Raw genomic sequence first — 24,682 nt, 5'->3', positions numbered from 1 at the left:
TTTACACACATGGCCAGAAATTTGGATTTCACCCTAAGATACACTGACCTTGGGACTGTACATTCACATTTTGTTTGTCGCCCTTTTATATTAACTGTCTCCTAAGTTTGTATTATAAACGTATCTGCTTTTACTTAAATATAAAAACCTCAAGCCAAGTGCAGCCCTAGGAGGATAATTACATATGACAAAATGAAACTGAAAACACACAGAATGTTCATAGAGACTTTCTTTTTATGTGAAAATATAACTTGCATCTTATTGTTCATATGAGCCACAATTCTTATGAGAAATGAACCTAAAAAGCATTTACTTTTTAGTAATTAAATGATACGGTTAACAAAAAGTCACTAGTTTCTACACTCTTTTGCATTGGATGGTATGGGATGTTCTACCACAATGATAATATAATATGAAAATTTTAAGTTTCAAACATAGTTCTAGAGTTCAAGAATGAGATAATGCAATGTACACCATATGATATTCTGCAGAAGTAATGACCATTTTTGCCTTAACCCATAATGATGCAGGATAAGGCATTTGCACTGGTCAGAATGTGCAATGAATTAACAAAATCAAAGCAGAGTTTATACAAACAACAATAAGTACCTGTCGAAAAGATGTTGATATCTAACAGTACAAGAAAACAAGAAAATTAAAAGGAACAGAAGATTATCAAGCAAAAAGCAAAAAAAGTTGACTTTCTCTTATAGTTCACACTTCACACAGTAATTAACCACAGTGACCCACATTGGGTAAATACTCAAATCCGGAAAAAACATAAAAGCACATTAATCCTAGAACAGGGTATAAATTCGCAGCTCAATTTGAGAAATGAAGTTGAGATAAATTTTGAAAAAGATAATCATAGTTGTAGCTCTGTGTAGCATAGAGTCCAGAGCAGATTTTATTACACTTATTGGGAGTGTTCTGAAGAGTACTGCTAGAATAATATTAATCTTTTAGTTTTTTGGCGATCTTGAACCATTCAGTGTGGAAAGATCCGTCCATGTCAACCCTTTCATAAGTATGGGCACCAAAATAATCTCGTTGAGCTTGAACCAAATTAGCCGGTACTCGTTCCCTCCTATAAGTGTCGAAATAGGCAAGACTGGCTGACATGCCTGGAGTGCTAATACCGGAGTTGATAGCAAGACAAACAACTCTTCTCCAAGCAGATTGCCTGTCAATGATTTCCTTTGCAAATTCTGGGTCGACAAGAAGGTTTGCAAGGTCAGAATTTCTATCATAAGCCTTCTTGATTCTGTCCAGGAAAATAGCGCGGATAATGCAGCCTCCCTTCCATATCCTAGCCAGTTCCCCCAACTTCAAGTCCCAACCCTTCTCGATGCTTTTTGCACGAATGAGATTCATGCCCTGAGCATAACTGCAAATCTTGGATGCATAAAGTGCTTGCCTTACATCATCAATTAATCTTGCCTTGTCCACAACTTGGTCGGTCAAGACATCACCAAATCCTCCTGATTTGAAGACTTTAGCAGCTTCAACTCTTTCCTCTTTCAACCCACTAAGGAACCTTGAATCCAGAGAAGCTGCAATTGTTGGAGCTGCAATGGACAAATCAGCAGCTTGCTGTACAGTCCATTTACCAGTACCCTTCATGCCAGTTTTGTCCAAAACCTTATCAACTAAATAACCATCTGCCTTGTCATCCTTAATTCCAAATATATCAGCAGTGATTTCAATCAAGAAGCTCAAAAGCTCCCCCTTGTTCCATTCTGAGAAAACACTATGTAGTTCTTCATTAGATAATTTCCCAACAGATTTCAGCACGTCATAAGCCTCTGCAATCAGTTGCATATCACCATATTCAATTCCATTGTGAACCATCTTGACAAAATTACCAGATCCACCTTTTCCAATGTAAGTCACACATGGGCCACTATCTGGAACTTGAGCGGCAACTTTAAGAAGAATGTCTTCAATGTATTTGTAAGCTTCAAAGGACCCTCCAGGCATTAAAGAGGGACCATTTCGTGCACCTTCTTCACCACCTGAAACTCCCATCCCAAGGTATAACAAACCCAGTGCCGACATCTCTTTCTGTCGTCTCTCAGTGTTTTCATACCACTCGTTGCCACCATCGATGATACAATCACCTTTCTCCAAGTATGCAGAGAGAGTCTTAATGGTTTGGTCAACAGGGGCCCCTGCCTTAACAAGCATGATTACCACTCTAGGTTTCTGGATTGACTGAACAAAAGATTCAGGATCATGGAAACCATATACAGGAAGATCTCCCTCCTTTTTAGCTCTTTCAACAGTCTCATCGACTTTAGAGGTAGTTCTGTTATAAACAGAAATGGGAAAGCCTTTCTCAGCAATGTTAAGTGCAAGATTTTGGCCCATAACAGCCAAACCAGCAAGCCCTATCCTTGTAGGTGGAGCCATGTTTCTCCCTGATAAATTTAGACATAATTAGTGAGATGGGAAAAGAAATATCTAAAACACAAAAATAACTTCTAAGAACTTTTTACATATAAACCATCAACAACTAGGTGGAAAACTAGAAGCCCTTTTCATCATTTTTAGCCTAATGAACAATTCCAGGTTCATAATACAATCGCCAAATCCTTAACCAACTAAGCTAACTAGTACCTTCTATGAACACTTACATGAAAAGTTTACCACTTTGCTTCACAATTAAAAATCAATTAGATACAAAGTTGAGTGTTTTTATAAAGGAATAATCAATCACATGCCTGAATATGGTTGTGCTGTAGTTACCTTTTAAAGTCAACAGATTCAAAACTACTGATGATAAAATGAAATATAGGTGCTAGCAGTTTTTAGTGAGTCAAAGAATAACCTTAACACACTTCAACAAGAAACAAAATCACTTTCTTACAGCAGATTCAACAAATGAATCAGTTAATCTCTCCTTGGCTGCTAATCAAAGGTATACAATCTAATAACTTCTGCAAAACCACTAAATTATTTCCATTCAAAAGCAGTCAGATCAACAGAATAGAAGGAAAAAGAAGAGACTATTAATCCCTACTAAGATGTCCATGTTTTACAAGCGAATCAACTAACCCTAGTAAAGTAAGAACATAAAACAAAGGAAATGACATTGAGATCATACATAAAACAACCTAATTATAAATCACGGTTAAAAGCAACTTGAAATTTTGAACTCATGCAAATTGCAGGCAGAAACTAAGTAAAACTACAACTAAAATAAGAAGGAAAAAAAGAAAAAAGAAAGAATCAACCAACCAGGAGGACATCTACCAATTGCAGATCAGCTCAACTAACAATAAAAAAAAGAAGGAAAACTATCTCATGCAAGAATTGTTGGCCAAAAGTAATCATGCAGATCAAACCAACAGATAAAAAAAGTTTCATACTTTATTGAAATTCAACACAAGCAAAAGAACCCAAACCTTTCGATCTTCTCTGTTTTGATAGAGAAAAAAGACCCAAAAAAAATCCGAGGATGTATCAAAGATCTGATCTTTAAACAAACTAGACAATGGGTATTCAGAATTGGAGCAGATGACTGTATAAAAGAGGGAAAAAAAAAAAGGAACTAAAATTCAGAGCCCCAATTGGTCAAATTTGGCCAGTCTCAGCTGGTGGTGGTAGGTGGAACAACCTCAATAGTGACAATTTACCCTTCTTATTTTTGCCAATATCACATGGACCCCGCTTCAAAATTTTAACTTGTGAGTGATAAAATATTTTGTTTAAATGCCTTAAAAAATCTCAAATAATTATCCCCTTCTTTTTTCAAGAAAAATAGATAATGGTGTGGTAAATTGGAATTTTTTATGGAAATACAAGATAAATTGGTAAATTGCTGCTTAGGATCTTATGTTCGGATTGTAGTAGAATTGTTTTTAGAAGTATCTGCCAATAAAGAAACAAAGAATAAATTATTAATATTTATTATTATTGCTGTATTTGGTTGAATTTTGTATTTCTTGGACCCTGTAGACATCAAAGTTTGATTCTTTGAATACCATAAGCTGACCTTTGAAATCTAGAAAAAGTTGCATTGGTTCAAAGCAATGGTGTAACCATGATTTCATGTTTCCACTGTAATGAATACACATTGTGATCATTAGAAAGATCAATTGAAACTTTGATTATACATCCATTTTTAATCCCTAAACACTGTCTTTTTCTCCCATGGAAATCATCTGTAGGAAGGAAACTAAGCATTTTAGATGCATTTCTCACTTATACCCAAATAAATGACTTACAATTCTTAGCCAAATCATCAAACATTTTCAATGCCCATGAAAGTTTCAAGCTTTAGCTTCCTTGCATATGCTTTCACTAATGCCATGTGATCATTGGCTTGCTTGTCTATTAATTCTTTCTTGATTTGAGAGAGACTGAGTTCTCTTATACCACTCCCATAAGCCCAAAAAAACCGATGAAAGATATTTGACGTGGCAACTAGCAAGGCTAATAACAAAAATGGACAAAGGTCTGACTTGCTAAGAGTAATGACAAGCACACCAAGATCGAGAAAGGTCTGACATGGTTATTCCTCTGGATAGAGGAAACAGTTAAGGCAGACGGAATGACTAATCTCAAAGTACCTTGGGTTTCAAGACTAAGAGATCTATCACGTGAAAGATAAGATCAAGGTAAGTAAAAAGGTTGCATGCAGATATCTTCCCGAACTCTCACATTTTCCTTATATTAACCTTTCTCTAAAAATTCCTTTCATTATTCATTTAGGCATTAAAGAAAGATCGAAGTGCCAACTCCATCGCCCCATAGCTCACGTTCCCAGGTTTGCAAATTAGTCCATTCCCCTTTGAAGCCTCGCAACAATCCTAGATTCATTCTAACTCTAAGAAAACACTAACAAGTTCAGTGCTAGAAATATGCAACAGAATAAGTTAGATTTAGAAGTAAAAAACTCAGGTATAGAGAGAGAGAACGCCAAAGGCATCTAAAAAGCCAGAAAGATTTGGCTTTTACAGCGTTGAATTGAAGAATTAAATTGAAAAATGAAGTATATTTAATATTTATTCAAACTTAAGCAAAGCTGCTTTCATCACAGTATATCTTCCACCTGAATCAAATAGTAGACAATACGCTTGAAAATATGGTAAGCAAAGTAGTCATTATGATGTTTATTGGAACAAAGGAGAGGTAACTTATTTTGTCAATAATTTTCTCCATCAACTTGTTGAAGGGTGACAAAGAAAACTCTGCAACGAGAATGAAGAACCATTACTGAACAAACTAGCATAGAGGTTTGAATTCAAATCCCACCAAACTTGATTTTATTATTTAAAAAGGTCATCAACCTGAATTCGTAAGAAAAGTTGAGCCTCAAAACCAAATGGTCCAAACTGAAAACAAATATTAATATGAAGTAGGAAATTGCTTGAACATTAAGAGCCCAAGACTATATTTAGCCAAGTAATTTGAGGCGATTGATGAGGACTTGCTTTAGGCCTTCACAGCAATCCCTTCCTGTAAAAATGTTGAAATCCCACACAGGTTGCTTCTTATAATACAGTTGAACTTTATAAGAGCGAAAAGCGCTTCAATTGTTTGCCGAGCTAAGCAACTCTGGCTTGTGACCCGAGTGGGGGCAGTGAAGTGGCAGGATGATGATTCGGTCCTCTGGGCAGGGTCCACGCATGCGTATTCCAGGCTCGCCCGTTCAAAGTTATGAGTAGGAACCTTGAGTCTTGGGCGAAAGCTCGGGCCTCGTGGTTCCCAAATCAGCAAACATTTACAATACCCTTGAAAATTCCAAGCTTTAGCTTCCTACATTAATGCCATGTGATCATTGGCTTCCTTGTATATTAACTCTAACCTGGTTTCGAGAGACTGAGTAAGTTATATTTTGAAGTATTAAAACTCAGCCAACTATTTACAAAGGCATCTAAAAAGCCAGAAAGATTTGGTTTTTACAGCATCGAAATTGAATTGACATATTCTCCCACAATACGCTTGAAAATGTGGGTTCTTTATCATGTTATTGGAACAAATGAGATATTACTACTTACTTTCTCAATAATTTTATCCATCAATTCAAGGGTGACAAAAAAATCTGTAACTAAAATGAAGAACCATTACCCAAGAAACTAGCATGGAGATTGGTATTTCAAACCCAACCCAATTTGATTTCATCATTAAAAAAGTTAATAATCTGAACTCATTGACCCAACTTCAAATCTGGATTATACTAACTCAAAACAACTATTAATTAAGAGCCCAAGACTATATTTAACCAAGTGATTTGAACCGAATTGCTTTCGGCCTGCACAACATTGCCTTCCTTCAAAAATATTTATTGAATTCCCACACCGAGTGCCTCTTATAATTGAACTTTATAAAAGAGAGAAACTGATGAGCTAAGCAGCGTTAGCTTACAGCCCGGGTGGGACAACAGAGTAACAGGATGATGGCCCTCGTCCTCCAGGCAGGGTCCGTTCCATGTTCTCTTAGAGGCGAAGGCACTGCGTGAGGCTTGTTTCACAGAGCAGCAAAAACTTCCCGCTCATAACGGACCGGTGCATCTTGGACTTGGTCCCAGATTGCCTTTGTAGGCTTTGAGTTCACCTTTTTCCTTTTTTAGATCCTTGGCTTCTGTTCATAGTGAAAAGAAAGAGTGGTGCTGCAGTAACAATGTGGATTCTTTTTTTTTTTTTTCAATTGCATTAATCTTTGATGGGTATCAAGTACAATTGAATTTTGATGTAAGCATGTTTCAGCAAGTATTTTCGATCTTGTCACATTTATTTTGGTTATGTGAATAATGAATATATATCGCAAAATAACAATCAAAACATTGCGTTACGGTCCTACCTAAGAAGTGAAAAATTAAGAAAAAATGGCTAGGAACAGTGCATGGCAAGTAATTAAGCAGAAATCCTGTAGTTTTTCCTCATTATGGTAGTCGAGTCTTTTGAATGATGAACCCACACGGGGTGCCGCTTTTTTCTTTGTGTCATGTCAGTCCTACTCTTCCCCCACGTCATACCACTTATGGCTCCTTTTCTAGTGCACCTGGCCTCACATATTTAGTTCTGTCACATGACACACCTTGTTTTACACAATTTCCCTGATCAAGCTTTTTTATGGTCCAGGTTTAGTATGAGTAATTTTTATATGATGAGAGAGGTTTAAATGAAAATGAAATGCTCAAACATGTTATTCCCATGGCCTTAAATTCTCGTACATCATTAAAAGCTAAGGCAGTGGCAATAGACACAGACTGATACACCTAACAGAAGAACCAAATTCGAAAAATGGTAAATAAAAATAGGATGGTGATTGCCTTGTCTTAATCATCCAAGCAAAATAGATGAAATTTTGGGATTGGAACATGTTTTAGGACTCAGTTGTCAGCTAGAGCATGTTCCAGGTCTGTCAAAGGTGAGTAAGGGCTAGTGAGTTGCACATCAGACAGCATCCTACGTAGTTGAGAGGCTTCCTCTTTCAGCTGAACATTTTCTTCAACAACCTTGTCGTGACTCTCCGACACATGGTTCAACTTATCGATAAGCTGGTGGTTCTCGTTCCTCAACCAAACAACCTGCGACCAGAGCTCGTCAAGGTGCCTTTGTTTGCGCATACGCGACCGGCGTGCTGACTCCCTGTTCGATATCATCCTCCTTTGTTTTCTCTCATTAATCACACATAATTGTTGCTCATCTGCCTCATCAGAGGTTGAGTTGTTGATACATGATGGATGTGGACTAATGATTTCTTGAAGTTGAGGAGGGATATAGAGATTATGCAGGGGATTCGAGAACCGGCTCAACTCGAATGCCGGTACTGAATAGGGGGATGGATTTGAAGGAACTATGTATTGCAGACCTGAAATTTCACTAGGCTGCATGATTTAGAACAAAAATAAGGCACTAAATCTTGGAGGAGAAAATGAAACACCTAATAAGCTCTTGTTGGAGGAGAAGAGGTTCTTATAGACATGGAAAAAAGTTGAGATGGACCCACTCCCACTCTTGCAAATTTAATAGGAACAGTGTGAAGATTACTTAAAAGCTTAGTTCTTTTTTGACTTGAATCAATATCATGCAAACATCATGTATTGATGAGTGCATATCAGACTCAAAAAAACATAATGTTTATGCACATATAGAAAATGGTACTTATACCATGTTTACTAACACATCACATGCATGTATATATATGCATGATTGAACTTTTCCCACATACATAAACGGAGGAAATGCAATTTGTGTTGTGGATAATCATTTTTCAGATGATTTACATGACAAAGAGAGGGGAGTTTGCATTTGTGGGGAGTACAATTATTTTTGATTTGGGTACAATGTTTTGGCCAAAGAAAGCAAAAGGGGAAGAAATGGGCATTCAACAAAATTAAACCCATTTCCTTTTAAAGTATTAGAAGTCGGAATGTTTTAGAATTCAAGTTTTATTCAAATGCTTTTCATCCAATATAAACTCTTTTGAATACACTTTATTTTACGTTTCTCTAATTTATAGATATTTTTTCATTGCGGATATAACAAATACTATCTTAATTAATTACAATATCTCAATGGCAACCAAAAAAAAACCTAAAACCCAAAATAAAAACTTTAATGAATCCTACTTAAACCACTTAAGTAGATAAAAAGATTTTCATTTGAAGTGTCAACACCCATCAAATATCTGTTGGCAACCATAATCAGTGTTTAGATCAATTATATGAAAAACGCTACAGAAAATAGGTGGGCAAACTAATATAAATATATATATATAGTGGCTTACTATATGGTCCAAGATGTTCTAGATATGACATATTTAAAGAGGCAAAGAGTTTCTTAATTGCCAGACTTTTCTCTCTTTACAAGACTATGACATATGGTGTTGGTAGCTTTAATGAAAAATCCAAGTGTAAGTTGAGATGTACACAGATATATTTAATTCTCAAGTTGCTTGTAAGATCAAAATCGAAATTTAACTTGATGTTCAATCCTAAATTTTTTAACTTTTTTTATATAGGAAAATGTCCTATATAAGGCAACTTGAATTGAGCACATAGAAGGAACCTGTTGAAATTTGGAAGACTTTTGAGTCCATACCTTACTATCTTTATTTTGAAAGGCTAATGCTTTTTTATTGAGACAGATAGTCCAAGTAATTGTGTATATATATTTACGTGTAATAGTAGTAACAAACGTCCAACAGTCCTTTTGTGGAGCACTTTCCTTTTAACTTTTCTCTTTCGAAATATGTACATACATACACCACTCTTGCCCCAAACAAAACAACAATCACCCAAAAGAAATCAAAAAGAAAAGCTTCACGGTGGAAAATTCTTTCTACTATTAATGTCATCAAATCTTTGATTTTAATTATTCTCGAAAAAGAATTAAATATATTATTGTTCAACGCATACTTATATCTGATATTGTTGAGGGGGTGATCGGTTTTTTTCGAGCAGCTGACTTGGATCTCCAACAATCAAAGGTATCGTTACTGTATTAGGGTTTTGTCTCCAACCTTCATGGTGAAGATACATGCCTACAAAGTTCAAGAGAGATGTTAGTATTGAGCCTGTGAATAATAATAATATAAGTACCTAAACGTGAGAGACAGGACTCTCCACCTCAATTAGAATGAGCTACCATCATCAATTCTGTATTTTTTTTTACCGATTTCACACATCAACACATATTTATATTTGATACTTTGAAATCGAATATGGATGGAGAATTGGAGATGTACTTTTGAGATGTAATTATCCAAAAGCTTCCAAAACCAAAATCCCATGGAAGCAAATGGGAATATGGTGAGGACTGAGGAGGGTTGAGTGGAGCATATGGTCAACAATCTCATTAGACACAGATAGACCCTTCTTTCTTTTCTTGTCTCGTGCCCTTTATTTATCCTTCTCTTTAATTCTCTCTACTAATTTCAGTTTTTTTTTTCTTTCTAAATTTCATTTTCAATAATTTTCTCAGTGGAGGGGTTTCACAGTATAAAGTTGCCATAAGTAGTTGAGGACCTTTAAAGGAAGTATGTATTTTATGTCGGTTGTACTTGTTTTTCGTAAATTGTACATGTAGTGATATGGTGAATTTTTAGCTTTCCCAATGTTGGCACCAATTAGACAAAGACCCTAAGCTCAATTTCCCTTTTTTTTTATCCTAATTGCTTTGTCTTAGAAAAATTAAGAAGAGAAATAAAGTGTTTCCTTTTATTATAATTGTTGAGTGATTAGTCATTTGATTGTAATTCGAGAAAGAATAAGTGTAACAAATAAAAAACAGTTAAGCACAAAGATATGTTTACACAATTTCGGTTCATCATTATGTGTTTATGAGATCTTATTCAGTGAGAAATGAACCATAAACTTTTAATATAAGTTATGATTCAAACTTAACCAATTCTTAGACTATTTTAGTTTTGCTCCCGTATATTCATGAATACTCTCACTAATAAGTCTTTCCTCTTTAAAGCTATTGATATAACAATCTAATACATAATAGCATTGGCACTTAACTTTTGTTCCTCGCAATGAACTAGAGTTGAACACACTCGTCTTTGTCCTCGAACCTTTTATTATATTAACTTTTAAAATATACATCAATAAATACATAACTTTTGAGGTCAAATTAATTATGGAAAAGCTCAAATACAAAAGATGAGATTTAGATGCTCGTAGCTTTCGGATTTTACTTTTTGAAGTGAAATTATCAAAATATTTTTATTTATATTAATTATTTAAAAAAATTAAATAATTAAATAAATTTATATTTTATGTAATCATTATGTTAAATATTTATTTTAAATATAATGTATTGTTATGTCAAATTATTTAAATATTATTTACAAATATCACTATATTAAAATTTTTTAAATTAATTTATTTTTTACTTTTCAGCATCATATCTAAAATAAATATTTTAACTTTTCATTTTTTTTTACATAATGTCTAGAACTATCCAAAACCCCTCCCCAACCCAAAAATAAAAAAAAAGATAATATACTTCAACACACTCGAACACCCACATCCTCTTGTATTGATAACAATATTCATGCCAATCAAACTAATACTTAATTAGCTTAAAAATGCTTTTTAAATTCAGAAGTGATGTTAAAAACTTGGTTTTTGAAATTTAAAATATTGTTCCCAATGCAAAAATTGAGATTGAAATGTTTTTTATTTTTAACTTTTGCCTTTTGAAATTATTAAAATATTTTTATTTAATTATTTAAAAGGTATTTAAAATTTTATTAGATTATTTGAATATCATATGTATTATTATATTATATTATTTAAATGTATTTTACAAATATCATTACTTATATTTGTTGAGAGATTTGGAAGATTCGTTATACCGTCATTTTTGAAAGAAAATAAAAGGATCCAATTTAGATTTGGGAAGAAGCTTTCAAATGATGCTCGCATTTCTTCACAACAACCCCTCCTCCTTGAGTCGAGCAATCAAGGACGTATAGCTAATGGAGCCAACACACTAATTCACTCATCTTCTATATTAACAGCTGAAGCCCTTGCTTCAATGGCAACATACTACTTGTGATTAAGAGAGCAAACCTTGTATCAATGCGATACCTAATGTTTGCAATGTTTCATTTGAGTTTACCTTTCGGAATAAAAATTTAACTTACGATTGAATTGTTGAATAAACTTCATATGAAATTTATCTACTTTTTTACCGTTACTTTTAACATTATTAGACATTCAAAATTAACAAAAACACGACATTTTTCATTAAAAGCATTTAATTAACTGCAAGGGTAATGTAAAAGAAAGGGGAAAAGGGCATGTTGGGAAGAATAGCCATGCCAAGTGAGGGACATTTCCCTGAAAAAAAGATTTGGGTCATGCACGGATGGGTACCTGATTTAACCGGTCCAAAAACTTTCACTTTGAGGACAATAATGATTTCTCAAAGGATTAGGCAGACAAATTTATATGAATAAAAATAAAATTGAAAAACAGGCAGGCAGGCGCATGATAGTCTGAATTGTGGGTCCTTTGATAACCAACGCGCGTGGCTGCCTAGTGCACCTCCCTACTACCCTATTGCTCAGCCTGTCAACTCATCACTCATGCAAATGAAACCCCTTATTTCTTAAATTCAATTTTATTTTATTCCAAGGGGATATTCAGGTTCCTCAGTGTCACTTTGTAGCATTCATTTATGCACCCCATTAAGGCAACCTATGTCACATTTTTGTGAATCCAATCTCCATTTTTAAATATGATATGTTTTTGGAAATTTTTTTGTTTTCTAATTTGTTGCTATATTATAGATATTTAGTTTTAAAGTTAACCAATCATGTTAAATATATTTTTGTTATACAAAAGTTTATCTTAGTCAAAATTAAATTATAAATTTTAAAGTTCAAAAAGTATATAATTTACAATTTTAAAAGAATTAAATTACATTTTTTTCGTCTTTGAGGATGTTAAAGTGTATTTTTACCATTAAATTAATTTACAATTTTAAAATTTTCAAGAGGCTATATTGATAATTTGTAATTTTGGGGGAAGGGTGGGCCTCGTCCTATTTATATCTTGTGAGTTCAATTTACATACATGTGGCCTTGGAAGTTAAGATGCACCGCACACTTGATACAAACATGACATTTTTCATTTACACATCACGTGTATTCGTTCTTCAGATATGATGGAACATACCTACAACAACAAGATAACACTAAGCTAAATTCCAAAGAATCTGAAACCAATATAAGGGTGATATGTCAAAAACAACCTCTTAAAGGCTTATCGAAACCAAGAATAGAGCTAAGACACTCTTTTCCCGGTAACTTTAAAATCTTTTCTCTTATATCTAATCCTTTCTTGACATTCACATGCTGACCATATCAACCTTCTCACGGCTTTGTACTCACAGGGTAAACGGTTAGAAATCACCACAAGATTCACAGCCCTTTAATTTGTATCAACAGTTTTATAATTGTACAAAAAATCATATTTGACGTATGTGTACTTGAAAATTTATTTTCAATACATGCTTTCTTTTTTATCAAAGGGAAAAGAAAGTGGTTGTCTAAATTTGAACACGAGACTTGATATTTATAAGGACTTACATAATACAAGCAGCTATTTATCACTACGTTAATGGCTAGTTAAATCGATATATGTTTGATTCCCGATACTTATTTTTAGTCATAATTAAATGAATTAATTAAATAATTTAAATTTAAAGATACTAGATTTCTAGAAATTGATTGACAAAAAATAAGATTCCAATCATCACCCAACACCTTCATCATTTTTATTCCTTTTTGCAACCACTTTTTTCAAGTGAGTGTTGTTTATTATTTAAGAATTATGGAGAATATTTTATACATAGTCGCGCCATTAATGAACAATAACAAAAAAATAGTGACGAACTTACAAATAAATACTAATAACTTTATTTAAATATAATAAAATAATAATTACTCATAAATAAATACTAAAATTGTAAATCCAAGACCCTAAATCATAAATTCAAGAATTATTGATATTTATTCTAATAGTTATTATTAATAAGTATTTATTTACGTTTAAATAAAATTATCGGTGTTTATTTGTAAGTCCCCTACAATTTTTTATTTTATTTAATGATAATTTGTCATGTTATTATTCAATAATTATACATGAGACTGCGCATCAAATATTATTCCTTAAAATAAAATAAAATGAAAATTTGAAAACCAATCAAGTACAAAACACAAATTTGGTCTGTAAATGGATGTGCATATCTAATCCTTTAGATGCACTGTAAAATGATGTTGTTGGCAAGGATAATTACGAACATTGAAAGGATTTGCCTTTATGAACCATAGCGACTATGGATAATACTTTAATTATATAAAAAATTATATTTTAAAAACTTACGTAAACAATTTTATGTTAAAATCAAATCATTACGAAACATTATGTACGCAATACAACAAAAAAAAAATTAAAAATAATAATTAAAACACGAAATAAAAAAATATAAACATTATACATATACACATACACATACATGTCAAAATATGCACACATAAAAAATTCATATAATTTTGATTGGGATAATAGCCCTCAATGTTTAAATATTTTGTCAATTTTATTATAATTCTAAAAAATTCAACAAATTTGGTTCTTATTATTTACATATTCTATCAGATTGGTCTTGACTCTAAATTTGTTGATATCCAATAACGGTTAAATTTGTTGAATTTTTTAGAATAAAGACCCAAGTGACATAATTTATAAACATTGAAGGTTGAATTTATTATTATACCAATCAAAAGTGAGATAAATTGATGGAAAAAGTGCACGTTGTGATTAATTGTTATTAGTTGCTCACTTTTGAAATTAATAGGGACTAAATTGCATCGTTTTCTTTCTGAGAAAGGTTCATTTGCTCAATATCAAAATTAAAAGGGACTAAAGAGGTTCTTTTACCAATTTTTTTCTCTAATTCCTTTCCTTCTCTCCTTTAATTAACGAAAAATCAAGAGTAAAATACGATTCATTAATGGGAGTATAGACTAATTTGTAAAACGTTTAAATATGTGGTTAAGCATAATCACTAAAGTTGGAAAAAGTGGAGCCTATAATTGCAATTGAACCAATAAAGGATGAGGTGATGATTTGGAGATACACCAAAATGTTTAGTTAGTGCTCATGGCTAAATTAGCCGTTGATTTACACCAAAGTATGCCTTGAATGATCATGAGCCGTTGGATTAAGGTGATTGGTTTTAAAGTCATAAACACGTGTAACGATATCAGCTAAGCACATCAACAGTATATCATTTATCCTAATTTTATTAGTTTTTATAGATTTCATTAATTTTCTATATTTATAATGATTTTTTTCTCCCGTTCGAGTGGAGTCGGAAGAAAAGGGGCAAGGAAATATCTTAACCTCTCAAAAATGGTAAATTTATCAATTAGTTTTTTTTTTCCAAAATTTATGATATTACAAATTACTAATATGATAAAATTACGGGTAAACTATCAAAATAATCACTTTTTTTAACTCAGGTTATATTTTAGTCATTTATGTTTGAAATGTTACGTTTTAGTCACTTACGTTATTATGTTGTAACATTTTAGTCACTGAGTCGTTAATTGTCATTAACGGTGTAACGGAAAACTGAGGTGGCACATTAAATTATCATTTCAAATGAAAATTTTAGTTTAAATTATACATCGGCCCCTATATTTTTTTCATTTTGAGCAATTTATTTTTTTCTTTATTTTCCATTCTCTTATGCTTCTCCCTCTGTTTTCCTCTTTTCTTTATTTCTTTTAATGTAGTTTTTCTATGTTTTTCATTTGTTAAAACTAGTCCACAAGCTCGCCTCACTCGAAAAAATTAAATTGTTCAAAAAATAAAAAAAATATAGGGATTAGTTTTAACCAATGGAAAACATAGAAAAATCACGTTAAAAGGAATGGAGAATGGAGGAAAACAGAAGAGTATGGAAAATAAAGAAAAAAAAAAGAAAGTTAAAAGACATAAAAGAAAAAAATAAATTACTCAAAACAAAAAAAAATGGAGGCTAATTGTATAAATTAACCTAAAATTTTTGTTTGAAATGATGATTTAACGTGCCAAGTCAGCTTTCTGTTACACCGTTAACAACAATTAACGGCTCAGTGACTAAAATGTTACAACTTGATAACGTAAGTAACTAAAATGTAACATTTCAAACATAAATGGCTAAAATATAACCTGAGATAAACAAAAGTGACTGTTTTAACAATTTACCCTAAAATTACATTTTAACCCTACAAATTTCCCACGTTAAATATTTGGTTGTGATGAGTTAATTTTTTGTTAACATCACGTTTAATATATGTATGCTTACAAATTCTCAATACGCTCATTTCCTAATTATGTAGTGAATAATTTAATAAATTTGTTGAATATTTTTCTGTGTATCCCTTTAGATGGGTTAATTTTATGTATTTATACAATACAATCATGATTTATAGATGTGATATGTTATGTAAGTTTTCATGTATGATGACACATATCCTACCTTAGCATCTTTGACACATGTATACTTAAAATAAGTTCGCACCATGTATAGACAAACTCATATTACGCGTACTCATCTAGGGCTCCCTTATATGCAAACTCATACAAAATACGTATCAAGACTCGATGGACTAACAAGTTAATGATTTGATAATACTTAATATCATAACAAAGTTTTAATGGTAAGAAAAAATCTGTAAATTGTCTGGTTGATGTTGCGAATTTGATTAAGACATGAGTAGCAAGCACGCAGATGAGTTAATTTACATTTGCTTACGTATTTGTATTAAGTTGTTAATTTGTGGATAATAAAGTTGTTTAATTAACCATAGTTCTTTAATGATTTTTGCTTTTTTAAAAATAAATAATAAGTCAAGGCCAAGATACCATATTCAAATTTCATTCCATCTCTTTTTTTTAATCAGTTTTTTCAGGTTTAATATAATATTTGGTATTTGAATTTGACACTTTTTCTTAATTTGGTACCTAATTTTTTTTGTTTAATTTAGTATTTGTCAAACGTTTTACAAATTACTTCAATATACTAACAATGTTATTTTTTTTATGAAGTGGTAAAAATAATCAATGTATGACAACGTCTGACAGATGATATGATATTTTTTTTGTATTTTATATGTTCAATTACTTTTAGTTTTAATTAATTATTTTATTAATTGGAAATAATGATTTTCTTTTAATTTGGGTTTTCTTATTTAATATTAATTCGTTAAGTATAGATCAATATCTATTTTTTTAACATGAATTTCCTTTAATATTGACAATATTTTTGTAGCATAACAAAAAAAATTAACATCGTTTGTGTTTTGCATAATTTATATAATATTTAATAAATTTACGTACCAAGCTGAACCTAAAAAAGAAAAGCTTAAGTATCAAATTTAAAAAAAATGTCAAATTCAGGTACCAAATATTATATTAAGCTTTATATATATATATATTCTTTTGTTGCTATTCTTTTATTATTTCATTTTATTTCCATAAAAAATTTCAAATTATTTTAATATATATATATATATTAAACTTAAGTAAAGAAAACACGGTGCCCATCTAAGAATTACTGTATATTAAAAATATAATAAATTTTTATTTACTAATTTTGAGGAAACATGAAAAAAACCTTAGAGTTTACGAAAAGGTTCAGTTGGCTCTTCTTAAAGGCTCAAATTTAAACAAAATAATTTATAAAATATATTTTTATGTAAATTTAAATTTAAGATATTTTATTTTTAAAAAATAGTAAACAAGGTATTTGGTGTAATATATATTTAAAAAGTATAGAAAATAATGAATTTGTTAAATTCATAAATTTTCTAAAATTTCAAAATAATTACTAAATGGATGTGGTCATGGGTCAGGCTAGGCTGAGCCTCAACATAATTTTAGGCTTGACCCGACCTGAAAAATGGATCTACAATTTTATTCAAACTCGACTCAAATAAAAATACTAGCCCGGCTAATTTGTATTAAATTTGTTATATTATTATTTTTATATAAAAATAAATTTAAAAATATAATACATCAAATATACTAAAAATATTAAAATAAATTTTTCCCAATAAATTGAAAATAAATTAAAAAAATATTTAATATTTATGCTTAAATAACATTAATATAGGTGCAACTTAGCAAGTAAATGCCTCTAAAATAATAGCAAAATTAACAATAAAACAAGAGTTATACAATATTCAAATAAGAATAATAAAATAGTAGCAATATAACAGTGAAACATCACAAAATAGTGACAAAACAACACCAAAACAATGGAAAGAACAATAGTTTTTTTTTTTGTAAATTCAGGCCTAACCTAAGGCCAAAAAAGCTTACTCGAGGCCCAGTCTGTTTAGAAAACGGGCCTCATTTTTTTCCTAAACTCATTTTTCAAGCCTATATTTTTGTCCAAACCCTCCCACTTTTCAGACTGACTTTCGAATCGAGTAACCCAACCCATGATCAGATTTATTACTAAATAAATATTCAACAAATCTATAGATTTAATAAATAATTATAAATATTATATTTGTATATTGTATCACTTAATTTACATTACTTTTTGAAATTTAAATTCTTAAATATTATTTGAAGAAAATCAATTTAAAATTTAATTTAATTATTTAAAATTGAAAAAAAAAAATTAGGGTTTAGAGTTTTGTAAACCATCTCCACTAACAATATTTCATGGTAGAAAAGTATATTGATAATTTGTGTTTCATCATTTAACTTAGCCAAGTTATCAATTAATGCAATGATGTGAATTGCCTAAGTCATACATGAATATATCATCACTACAAATGAAATCAACTTACTTTTTTCCAACCACAAATTTGGATTTTACTCCTTAATGTGCACCTACATGTAGCACCAAGTCATTTTTGTTTTATTTTTATTTTTATTTATTCCTGTTTTTGGCCATCAAATCTAATGTTATTTACTTTTTTTAATCATTCTGATTAATAATTTTTAAAATTTAATCAAATTTTTGGACCAAAAATATATTAGATTATTAAAATTTTTAATGTCACTAATATGGTTCTCCTTGTGATAGTTTATTGGTATTTTATAAAAAATAAAAAAAATCTACATTAATAATAAAGTGCACGTGGACTGCCGCATGACCTGCAATGCTAGCACCATTAAAATTTTAGTAGTTCAAATAGTTTTAAAAAAAGAATTAGGGTCAAAGTGACAAAAATAGTAAACGTTAGAAGCTAAATTTGTCATTATTCTTAAATACAATAACAATTGCAAATATAAATAATACATATTTGAATGTTTATAACCATAACCAATCATATATTTGAACCTAGAACAGAATAAATTTGAATAACTTTAGCCTTGTCATTAAGGGCATGTCCGGATATCACATAATAATTGGATGAAAGTGTAATTACTAAGGAAGTATTGTAATTACAATAAACTCTAATTTCCTGATGTGCTTGGCTGACAGTATGCAATTACATTGTAATTCCTTTTTTTTTTGGTAGCATAAATTGTAACTACACAATTACATAATTTTAAATTCCAAAAATGAATATTAATTATTATAAAAAAATTATTAATAATACTTGGAAAATTCTCTAAACAAGTCCAAACCATAAAATCAAATCATCATATATAATATATTAGTCCAAGAAAATTTCAACAATACGATCACTAATAAACTCATTATTGCATGTATAAACTCAACTTTAATCTAGCCTTTTTTTCACCCAAACCGTAAGTGTGTCATAATCTAGCATATATAACTGTTTAACTAAAATAAGTTATTTTATTACTATTTAAGAAATAAAATTAACTAAAATAATAAAAAGTAAAAAGTAAATTTAATATAAAAGTATCATTGAAATCATTATACTAGGAGTCAGATTGTATTTTGTCCTCTATACTAAAAAAATAGACAAATTAGTTCATGTATGTTAAATCAAAGAACAAATTGGTTCCTACAGTTAAAAATTTCATCCATTTGTACTATTAAAAACTACTATGGTTGATGAAATAACAAAATAGTGACACGTAACGTGCCATGCGTACCTCATGCCGATGTAAATGGACCAATTTTTAACAGTAGACATAAATGCAATTTTTAACAAAAAAATTAATTTTCTCTTTGATTTAACGTATAAGGTTTAATTTACTCATTTTCAAAGTAAAAAGAACAAAATACAAACTGATTTTTAATATAAGAACCTCTACGATATTTTTCCGAACACATTGTTAAGTCACCTAGCATTTATATTTTCATAAAAAATGTAAAATTGATCTCCAAGGATTCGTCCCTCTTAGCATATAATATAATAATTGTAGTTTGAATTCAAGAAATTGTGCACCCATGGCTAAGGTAAAGCGAGCTTTTTCTTTACTCGTCTTTTTTATTTAACCTTTTAGGCGTTTTACGATAAATTTGGAGAAAAGGAAAGTCGAAGTTGGAATGGATTCCCTTATCTTTCGATTAAAATATATATAAAAAGAGACATACAAACAAACAACCATTCAATTGTAAAATAGCAATGTCACCTTTCATTTCTTTTCCTTTGTGATAACATTCATTTGAAAGCCGAAAATGTTGAACCTTCCTTGGACTGGATCGCAATTTTTACAATCAATCAATTAATTAGTGTCTCTCCAAAGTTAATTAGCTACCTTTTTTACTAAATATGTAATCAGATTTGCTAACGATGGTTTAAGAGAGTTCTTCTAGACAGGATTTGGTTTGATGGTAAATTTAATAATAATGTGTAGAACTGATCTCTAAATAAGTTTTGAAGGTATAATAATTGAAATTATTAGAGTGTAGGTGGCAATAAAAGTTAGTCTTCAGTGGCCATTCTTGTCAATTACATCTAAATTTGAATTCATAGGGGTCGATAAAAAATTAAAACAAAAAACAAAATGGAAAAGCAATGGTCCTCAATGGCCCTATATATTGAGGCAAAAAAGTGTAGAACAAAAGTTGGACTAATTCTGGGCAGGCAAAAATGGGTGGCTAGCAAGGGCATGTTCAAACCACAAAGAAACAACCAATGCTTAAACATATCTACAAATATGCACTAGTGTCATGGTAACAAAGCCAAAAACCCATAGCACTCCTCCAGCACCAGCACCAGGTGCCAGCATTTTGCTTGCAAATAATCTTTATTTTTTCTATTCTTCATTTCAAACCCCAAAATGATTGAAGAAATAATTCTCAAGTCTCCACCTTGAAAAATACATACATATAGCCCCAAATCAGATAGGGAACTTGATACATATCTTGAACCAAAGGACCAAAGATTCTAAGGGAAAATGAGTGCTTATCTTTTGATTCCCCTCTTGAGGACACCATGAGATCCTCCATGGCAGCTAGCTAGGGGACTCTAATTCCATTATTGATTTATCTCCTTTTCTGTTCCTTTGCATGTTTTGCTTTTATTTGCTAGTCATGTATATATTGATAGTAACAATTGCTTAATTAACAACTCAATTATAAAGAAAAATGGGGAAAAGTTGAGTGGATTAAATCAACATGACTTGCTTTGACCATGATGAGAAATTCTTAGTTTCTTGGCTATTTTATACCACCCTTTGCTCTTACTTTTGTATTTAGATTATTTGAAGCAAAACACTTTATTGGAAAAGATTACAATTGGATCAGTGGCAGTCCTTTTAGTGGTCGTCCAACTTTGAGGGGGAGTTAAAAAAAATATTGCAGGACGGAATCGACAAACAACAAAAGTTTTTGATAACAGTAGTTCGGACGGTCAAAAAAGTAAAACTATAGTCGCCATGTGAAGACAAATGAATTGTTTTCAGTGCTGCTTGAGGTAGAATAAATCATTAAATCATTTTGCTAACCTTTGCAACTGTACGGTGATAACATTCAACAAGCTTAGAACCCATCTGCCACTACCCTTGACTTCCATCATTTTGCTCAAAATCTTCACTCTTTTTAACTACACTTTCACTTTATTTCAATGCTTAATTAAGTCTAGCATTTTCGAGCAATCAATTTTACATGCCGAATGCAATGTCAGTTGCAACTCACTTTACAATCGAGTTATATTAGTTTACCAAAATCTTAATTTATTTCTTTTAATTCTTAATAGTCATTTAATGAATTGGATTACGTTGAATATTAATCAATCATGAAATCTTTTTGAAGACTTAATGTGTAATTGTATTTCAAAGAAATCTAGTTTCTATAAAAGCCTATTCCATGAATATCTCAGCATATTTTATTCCTTATAATTGAGAGTATGGGGGAGTTACTGGTGATGGAGGGAGTTTCTTTGTTTCATTAGCTTACTTGATTATAATTATGGTTAGCTTATTATTAATGTAAAATTCAAACTTGGCATTGATGATTAAGTTTTTGGAATTAAGAAGAATATGCTGAGGGAAGTTAAGGTTACTTAATGATATAGTTTTTGTGCTGTTCAACAAATTGCCAAAGAGGGGATTATTGAAAAATATGGAAAGATTGAAGAAGTGCTAATGGGAGTGCTCATTTCTTGACTAGCTGCGACAGACTGCACTATTTTCATATTTGAGTTATTGGTAATTTATTAAACAGATATTTGGGTTGTGTTGATATTATGGAATGTATCTAGCCCATCAATGAAATCATATCATTTGAAGAAACTTATATTGAGGATTGGATCATACTTATCAAACCCCTTGGATAGGATTGGAACGTTGTCATCTAGCTACCAAGAGTCCTTGTTTACATTGTTTGATATTATTATATTGTATCTAATTTATTTAGATGCTATTTATTAGGGATTGTGAAGGATCTTCTTTATATTAGCAAGTCTTGAAATATTTTATATAATTGAGGGACTTGTATAGGTTATTGTACCTAGAATTGAGAGCACTTAATTTGTTTAAGTGAAAAACATTATTTGTGAGAGTGCATTTGTTTTTCATGCTAAGTTCACAAGGGTGAATTTAATGATGAGGGTTCTAATGTACAAAAGTGAGAAAATTGTCACTAGGGTATGATAGATTTAGAGTCACTTATTATAAGGTTTGAAGACAACGGATACTTCTCACTAAGTTAGGCTTTATAGACGTAAGAAAATCGAACTGCATAAACAAACTTTGTATCCTTTAGTTTGTTCTTGTTTATTTTGTTCTTGTTTATCGTAGTGATTGAAGAAGTGTCTCCCTTAACCATTTCTTCCAAACACTTTGTTTATGTCCTAGCAATTGTTCAGGCCAACACTTATTAAGCACAATTCAAAGAAAGATAGGTATGCATTGATTGAATTGCAAGATAATAACGACTATTTAAAGAAGGCTATTTAGTGTATAAAAGTGATCTTAGATTGATGTATAAAAATAAGGTTACTATTTAGTGTGTGAATTGAACTCAAATCACATTTTGTATTACAAATTGATAGTGAATTACTCTCTAAATAAGATCACGTAACGTAAAAAAGTTTTTTTTTTAATATGTAAATAATTTTTGCGTCCATCTCTATTTTTACTCATCCAATTATTCACCCTTTTGCAATAGAAAGGCAATTATGTCAAGGTCCAAAAAATATTTTATATATATTTTTAAATATGAGCTTTGCTTGAGCTCCAACATTTAAGATTAGAGTTTCACTCAATTTGGTTCGTTTTAACAGATTATATTATATTATTTTTACATATTTTGAAATTTATATCTTGAATAATATATACAACATTATAATATGTTAAGTTATTATGTTTAAATTTTTGGTAAACTATCAAAATAGTCATTTTTGTTTACATTATATTACATTTTAGTCACTTATGTTTAAAGTGTTACATTTTAGTCACTGAGTTGTTAATTATCGTTAACAGTGTAACGGCAAGTTAAATTATCATTTCAAACAAAAAATTTAGGTTAAATTATACAATTGGTCCCCATATTTTGAGCAATTTAATTTTTTTTTTCTTTTATGTTTTTTTAACTTTTTATTTTGAGCAATTTTTTTATGTTTTTCATTTGTTAAAACTAGTCCCTATATTTTTTATTTTTTTGAACAATTGAATTTGCCCTTAGTTTTTTTTTGAATAATAATAATAGTGGATTGAATTTATTGGGAAAAAGAGATTGGAAACAAAAATCTTAAAAGACCGAAAAGAAAAATAGCATTCAATAACAAAAGAAGAATTGTAGAGAAATGAATCGACCATGCTGATCATCAAGGTTGGTCCATACATCGACGATCGATCGCAGCATGATTCAAGGTCAGTGACAACACATCTTCTACCCAGAAAGCCTCCTCTTGTCTAAGCATCCCCTTCGATGCCATTGCATGTGTAGTTTGATTACCATTTCTGACGATGTAAGCACTAAATTTTTGTCCGACTAGAATTTGTGTTTAATTTTCAAAATTTCAAAAAAAAAAATTTAAAAAATAAAAATTGCATTTTGACCCCTAAACTTTTCCTAAATTTCATTTTGACCCTTAAACTTTCTTTAAATTTCACTTAGACCCCTAAACTTTCATTAAATTTCATTTTAATCCTAAATTTTCTAAAACTTACATTTAGCCCCAGAAGTTTTGCTGCATTTGTGATTTGGTCCTTCAGACAGGTTACGTGATTTGGGGCACCCACTTCCCAGATTTTCAGGCCACAAACATGGGTGGCTGCTCCTTCCCCACTTGCTACCTGCAAAAAAGAAGCAAAACCAACTATAAAAAGGAGTTTAAACTCCAAAAATCAAAAGACCCCCACGAATAAAAAAAAAAAGAGAAAAAGAAAGTTTTAAAAAAATTTTCAGCAGCAAAAAAGAAAGAGGAGAAAGAGAAGAGGAGAGCCCGACCACAGCCACCGAGGGCGGAAGAGATCGACGCAAGTGGCAGCGGCGGTGAAAGAGGCTAGAGCCGAAAGAGGGAAGGAAGAAGAAGAGAAGAAAGAAAAAAAAAAGAAAAAAGGGGAAAGAAAAAAAGAAAGAAAAAATAAAAAATAATATATCGGGTCGACCCGACCAGGATTCAACCCGCGAACTGACCCAACAGGCCCAGCAGTAGCAGGCCAGCCCCAAAAAAAAACCAAAGCAAAAAAAAGCAGCAAAAAAAAGAAGAAGAAAGAAGCAGCCCAATGCAGGCCCAGCGCAGCAGCAGGCCCCCAGGCCCAGCGCAGTAGCAGACCACCCCCACCAGCAGGCCAGGCCCAAGCCAGCAGCCCAACCGGCCAGCCCAGCAGAAAAAAAAA

General features: G+C 31.2%; 2 protein-coding genes across 6 annotated transcripts; both read right to left on the bottom strand.

Annotated features, from left to right (window-relative positions):
* Positions 1–672: 672 nt before the first annotated feature.
* On the bottom strand, positions 673–3,726 carry LOC107915537 (6-phosphogluconate dehydrogenase, decarboxylating 2). Of its 5 annotated transcripts, none has more exons than XM_016844687.2 (2): positions 3,408–3,726; positions 673–2,420 (listed from the first exon to the last, which is right to left on the bottom strand). In XM_016844687.2, the coding sequence occupies exon 2, from the start codon at positions 2,410–2,412 to the stop codon at positions 955–957; it is 1,458 nt and encodes a 485-aa protein (XP_016700176.2). In that variant the 5' UTR covers positions 2,413–2,420; positions 3,408–3,726; the 3' UTR covers positions 673–954. The 5 variants fall into 5 exon arrangements, with proteins under 5 accessions (XP_016700176.2, XP_040955632.1, XP_040955633.1 ...); XM_041099698.1 differs by lacking the exon at positions 3,408–3,726 and adding an exon at positions 3,241–3,277; XM_041099699.1 differs by lacking the exon at positions 3,408–3,726 and adding an exon at positions 3,107–3,139.
* Positions 3,727–7,129: 3,403 nt separating this feature from the next.
* On the bottom strand, positions 7,130–7,923 carry LOC107915528 (basic leucine zipper 43). The gene has a single exon (XM_016844679.2). The coding sequence runs from the start codon at positions 7,841–7,843 to the stop codon at positions 7,340–7,342; it is 504 nt and encodes a 167-aa protein (XP_016700168.1). The 5' UTR covers positions 7,844–7,923; the 3' UTR covers positions 7,130–7,339.
* Between the last annotated feature and the right edge of the window lie 16,759 nt (positions 7,924–24,682).

This window comes from Gossypium hirsutum, chromosome D08 (assembly GCF_007990345.1).
Source record: "Gossypium hirsutum isolate 1008001.06 chromosome D08, Gossypium_hirsutum_v2.1, whole genome shotgun sequence".
Lineage (NCBI taxonomy): Eukaryota > Viridiplantae > Streptophyta > Magnoliopsida > Malvales > Malvaceae > Gossypium > Gossypium hirsutum.
This window is presented reverse-complemented; position numbering and strand designations above follow the sequence as displayed.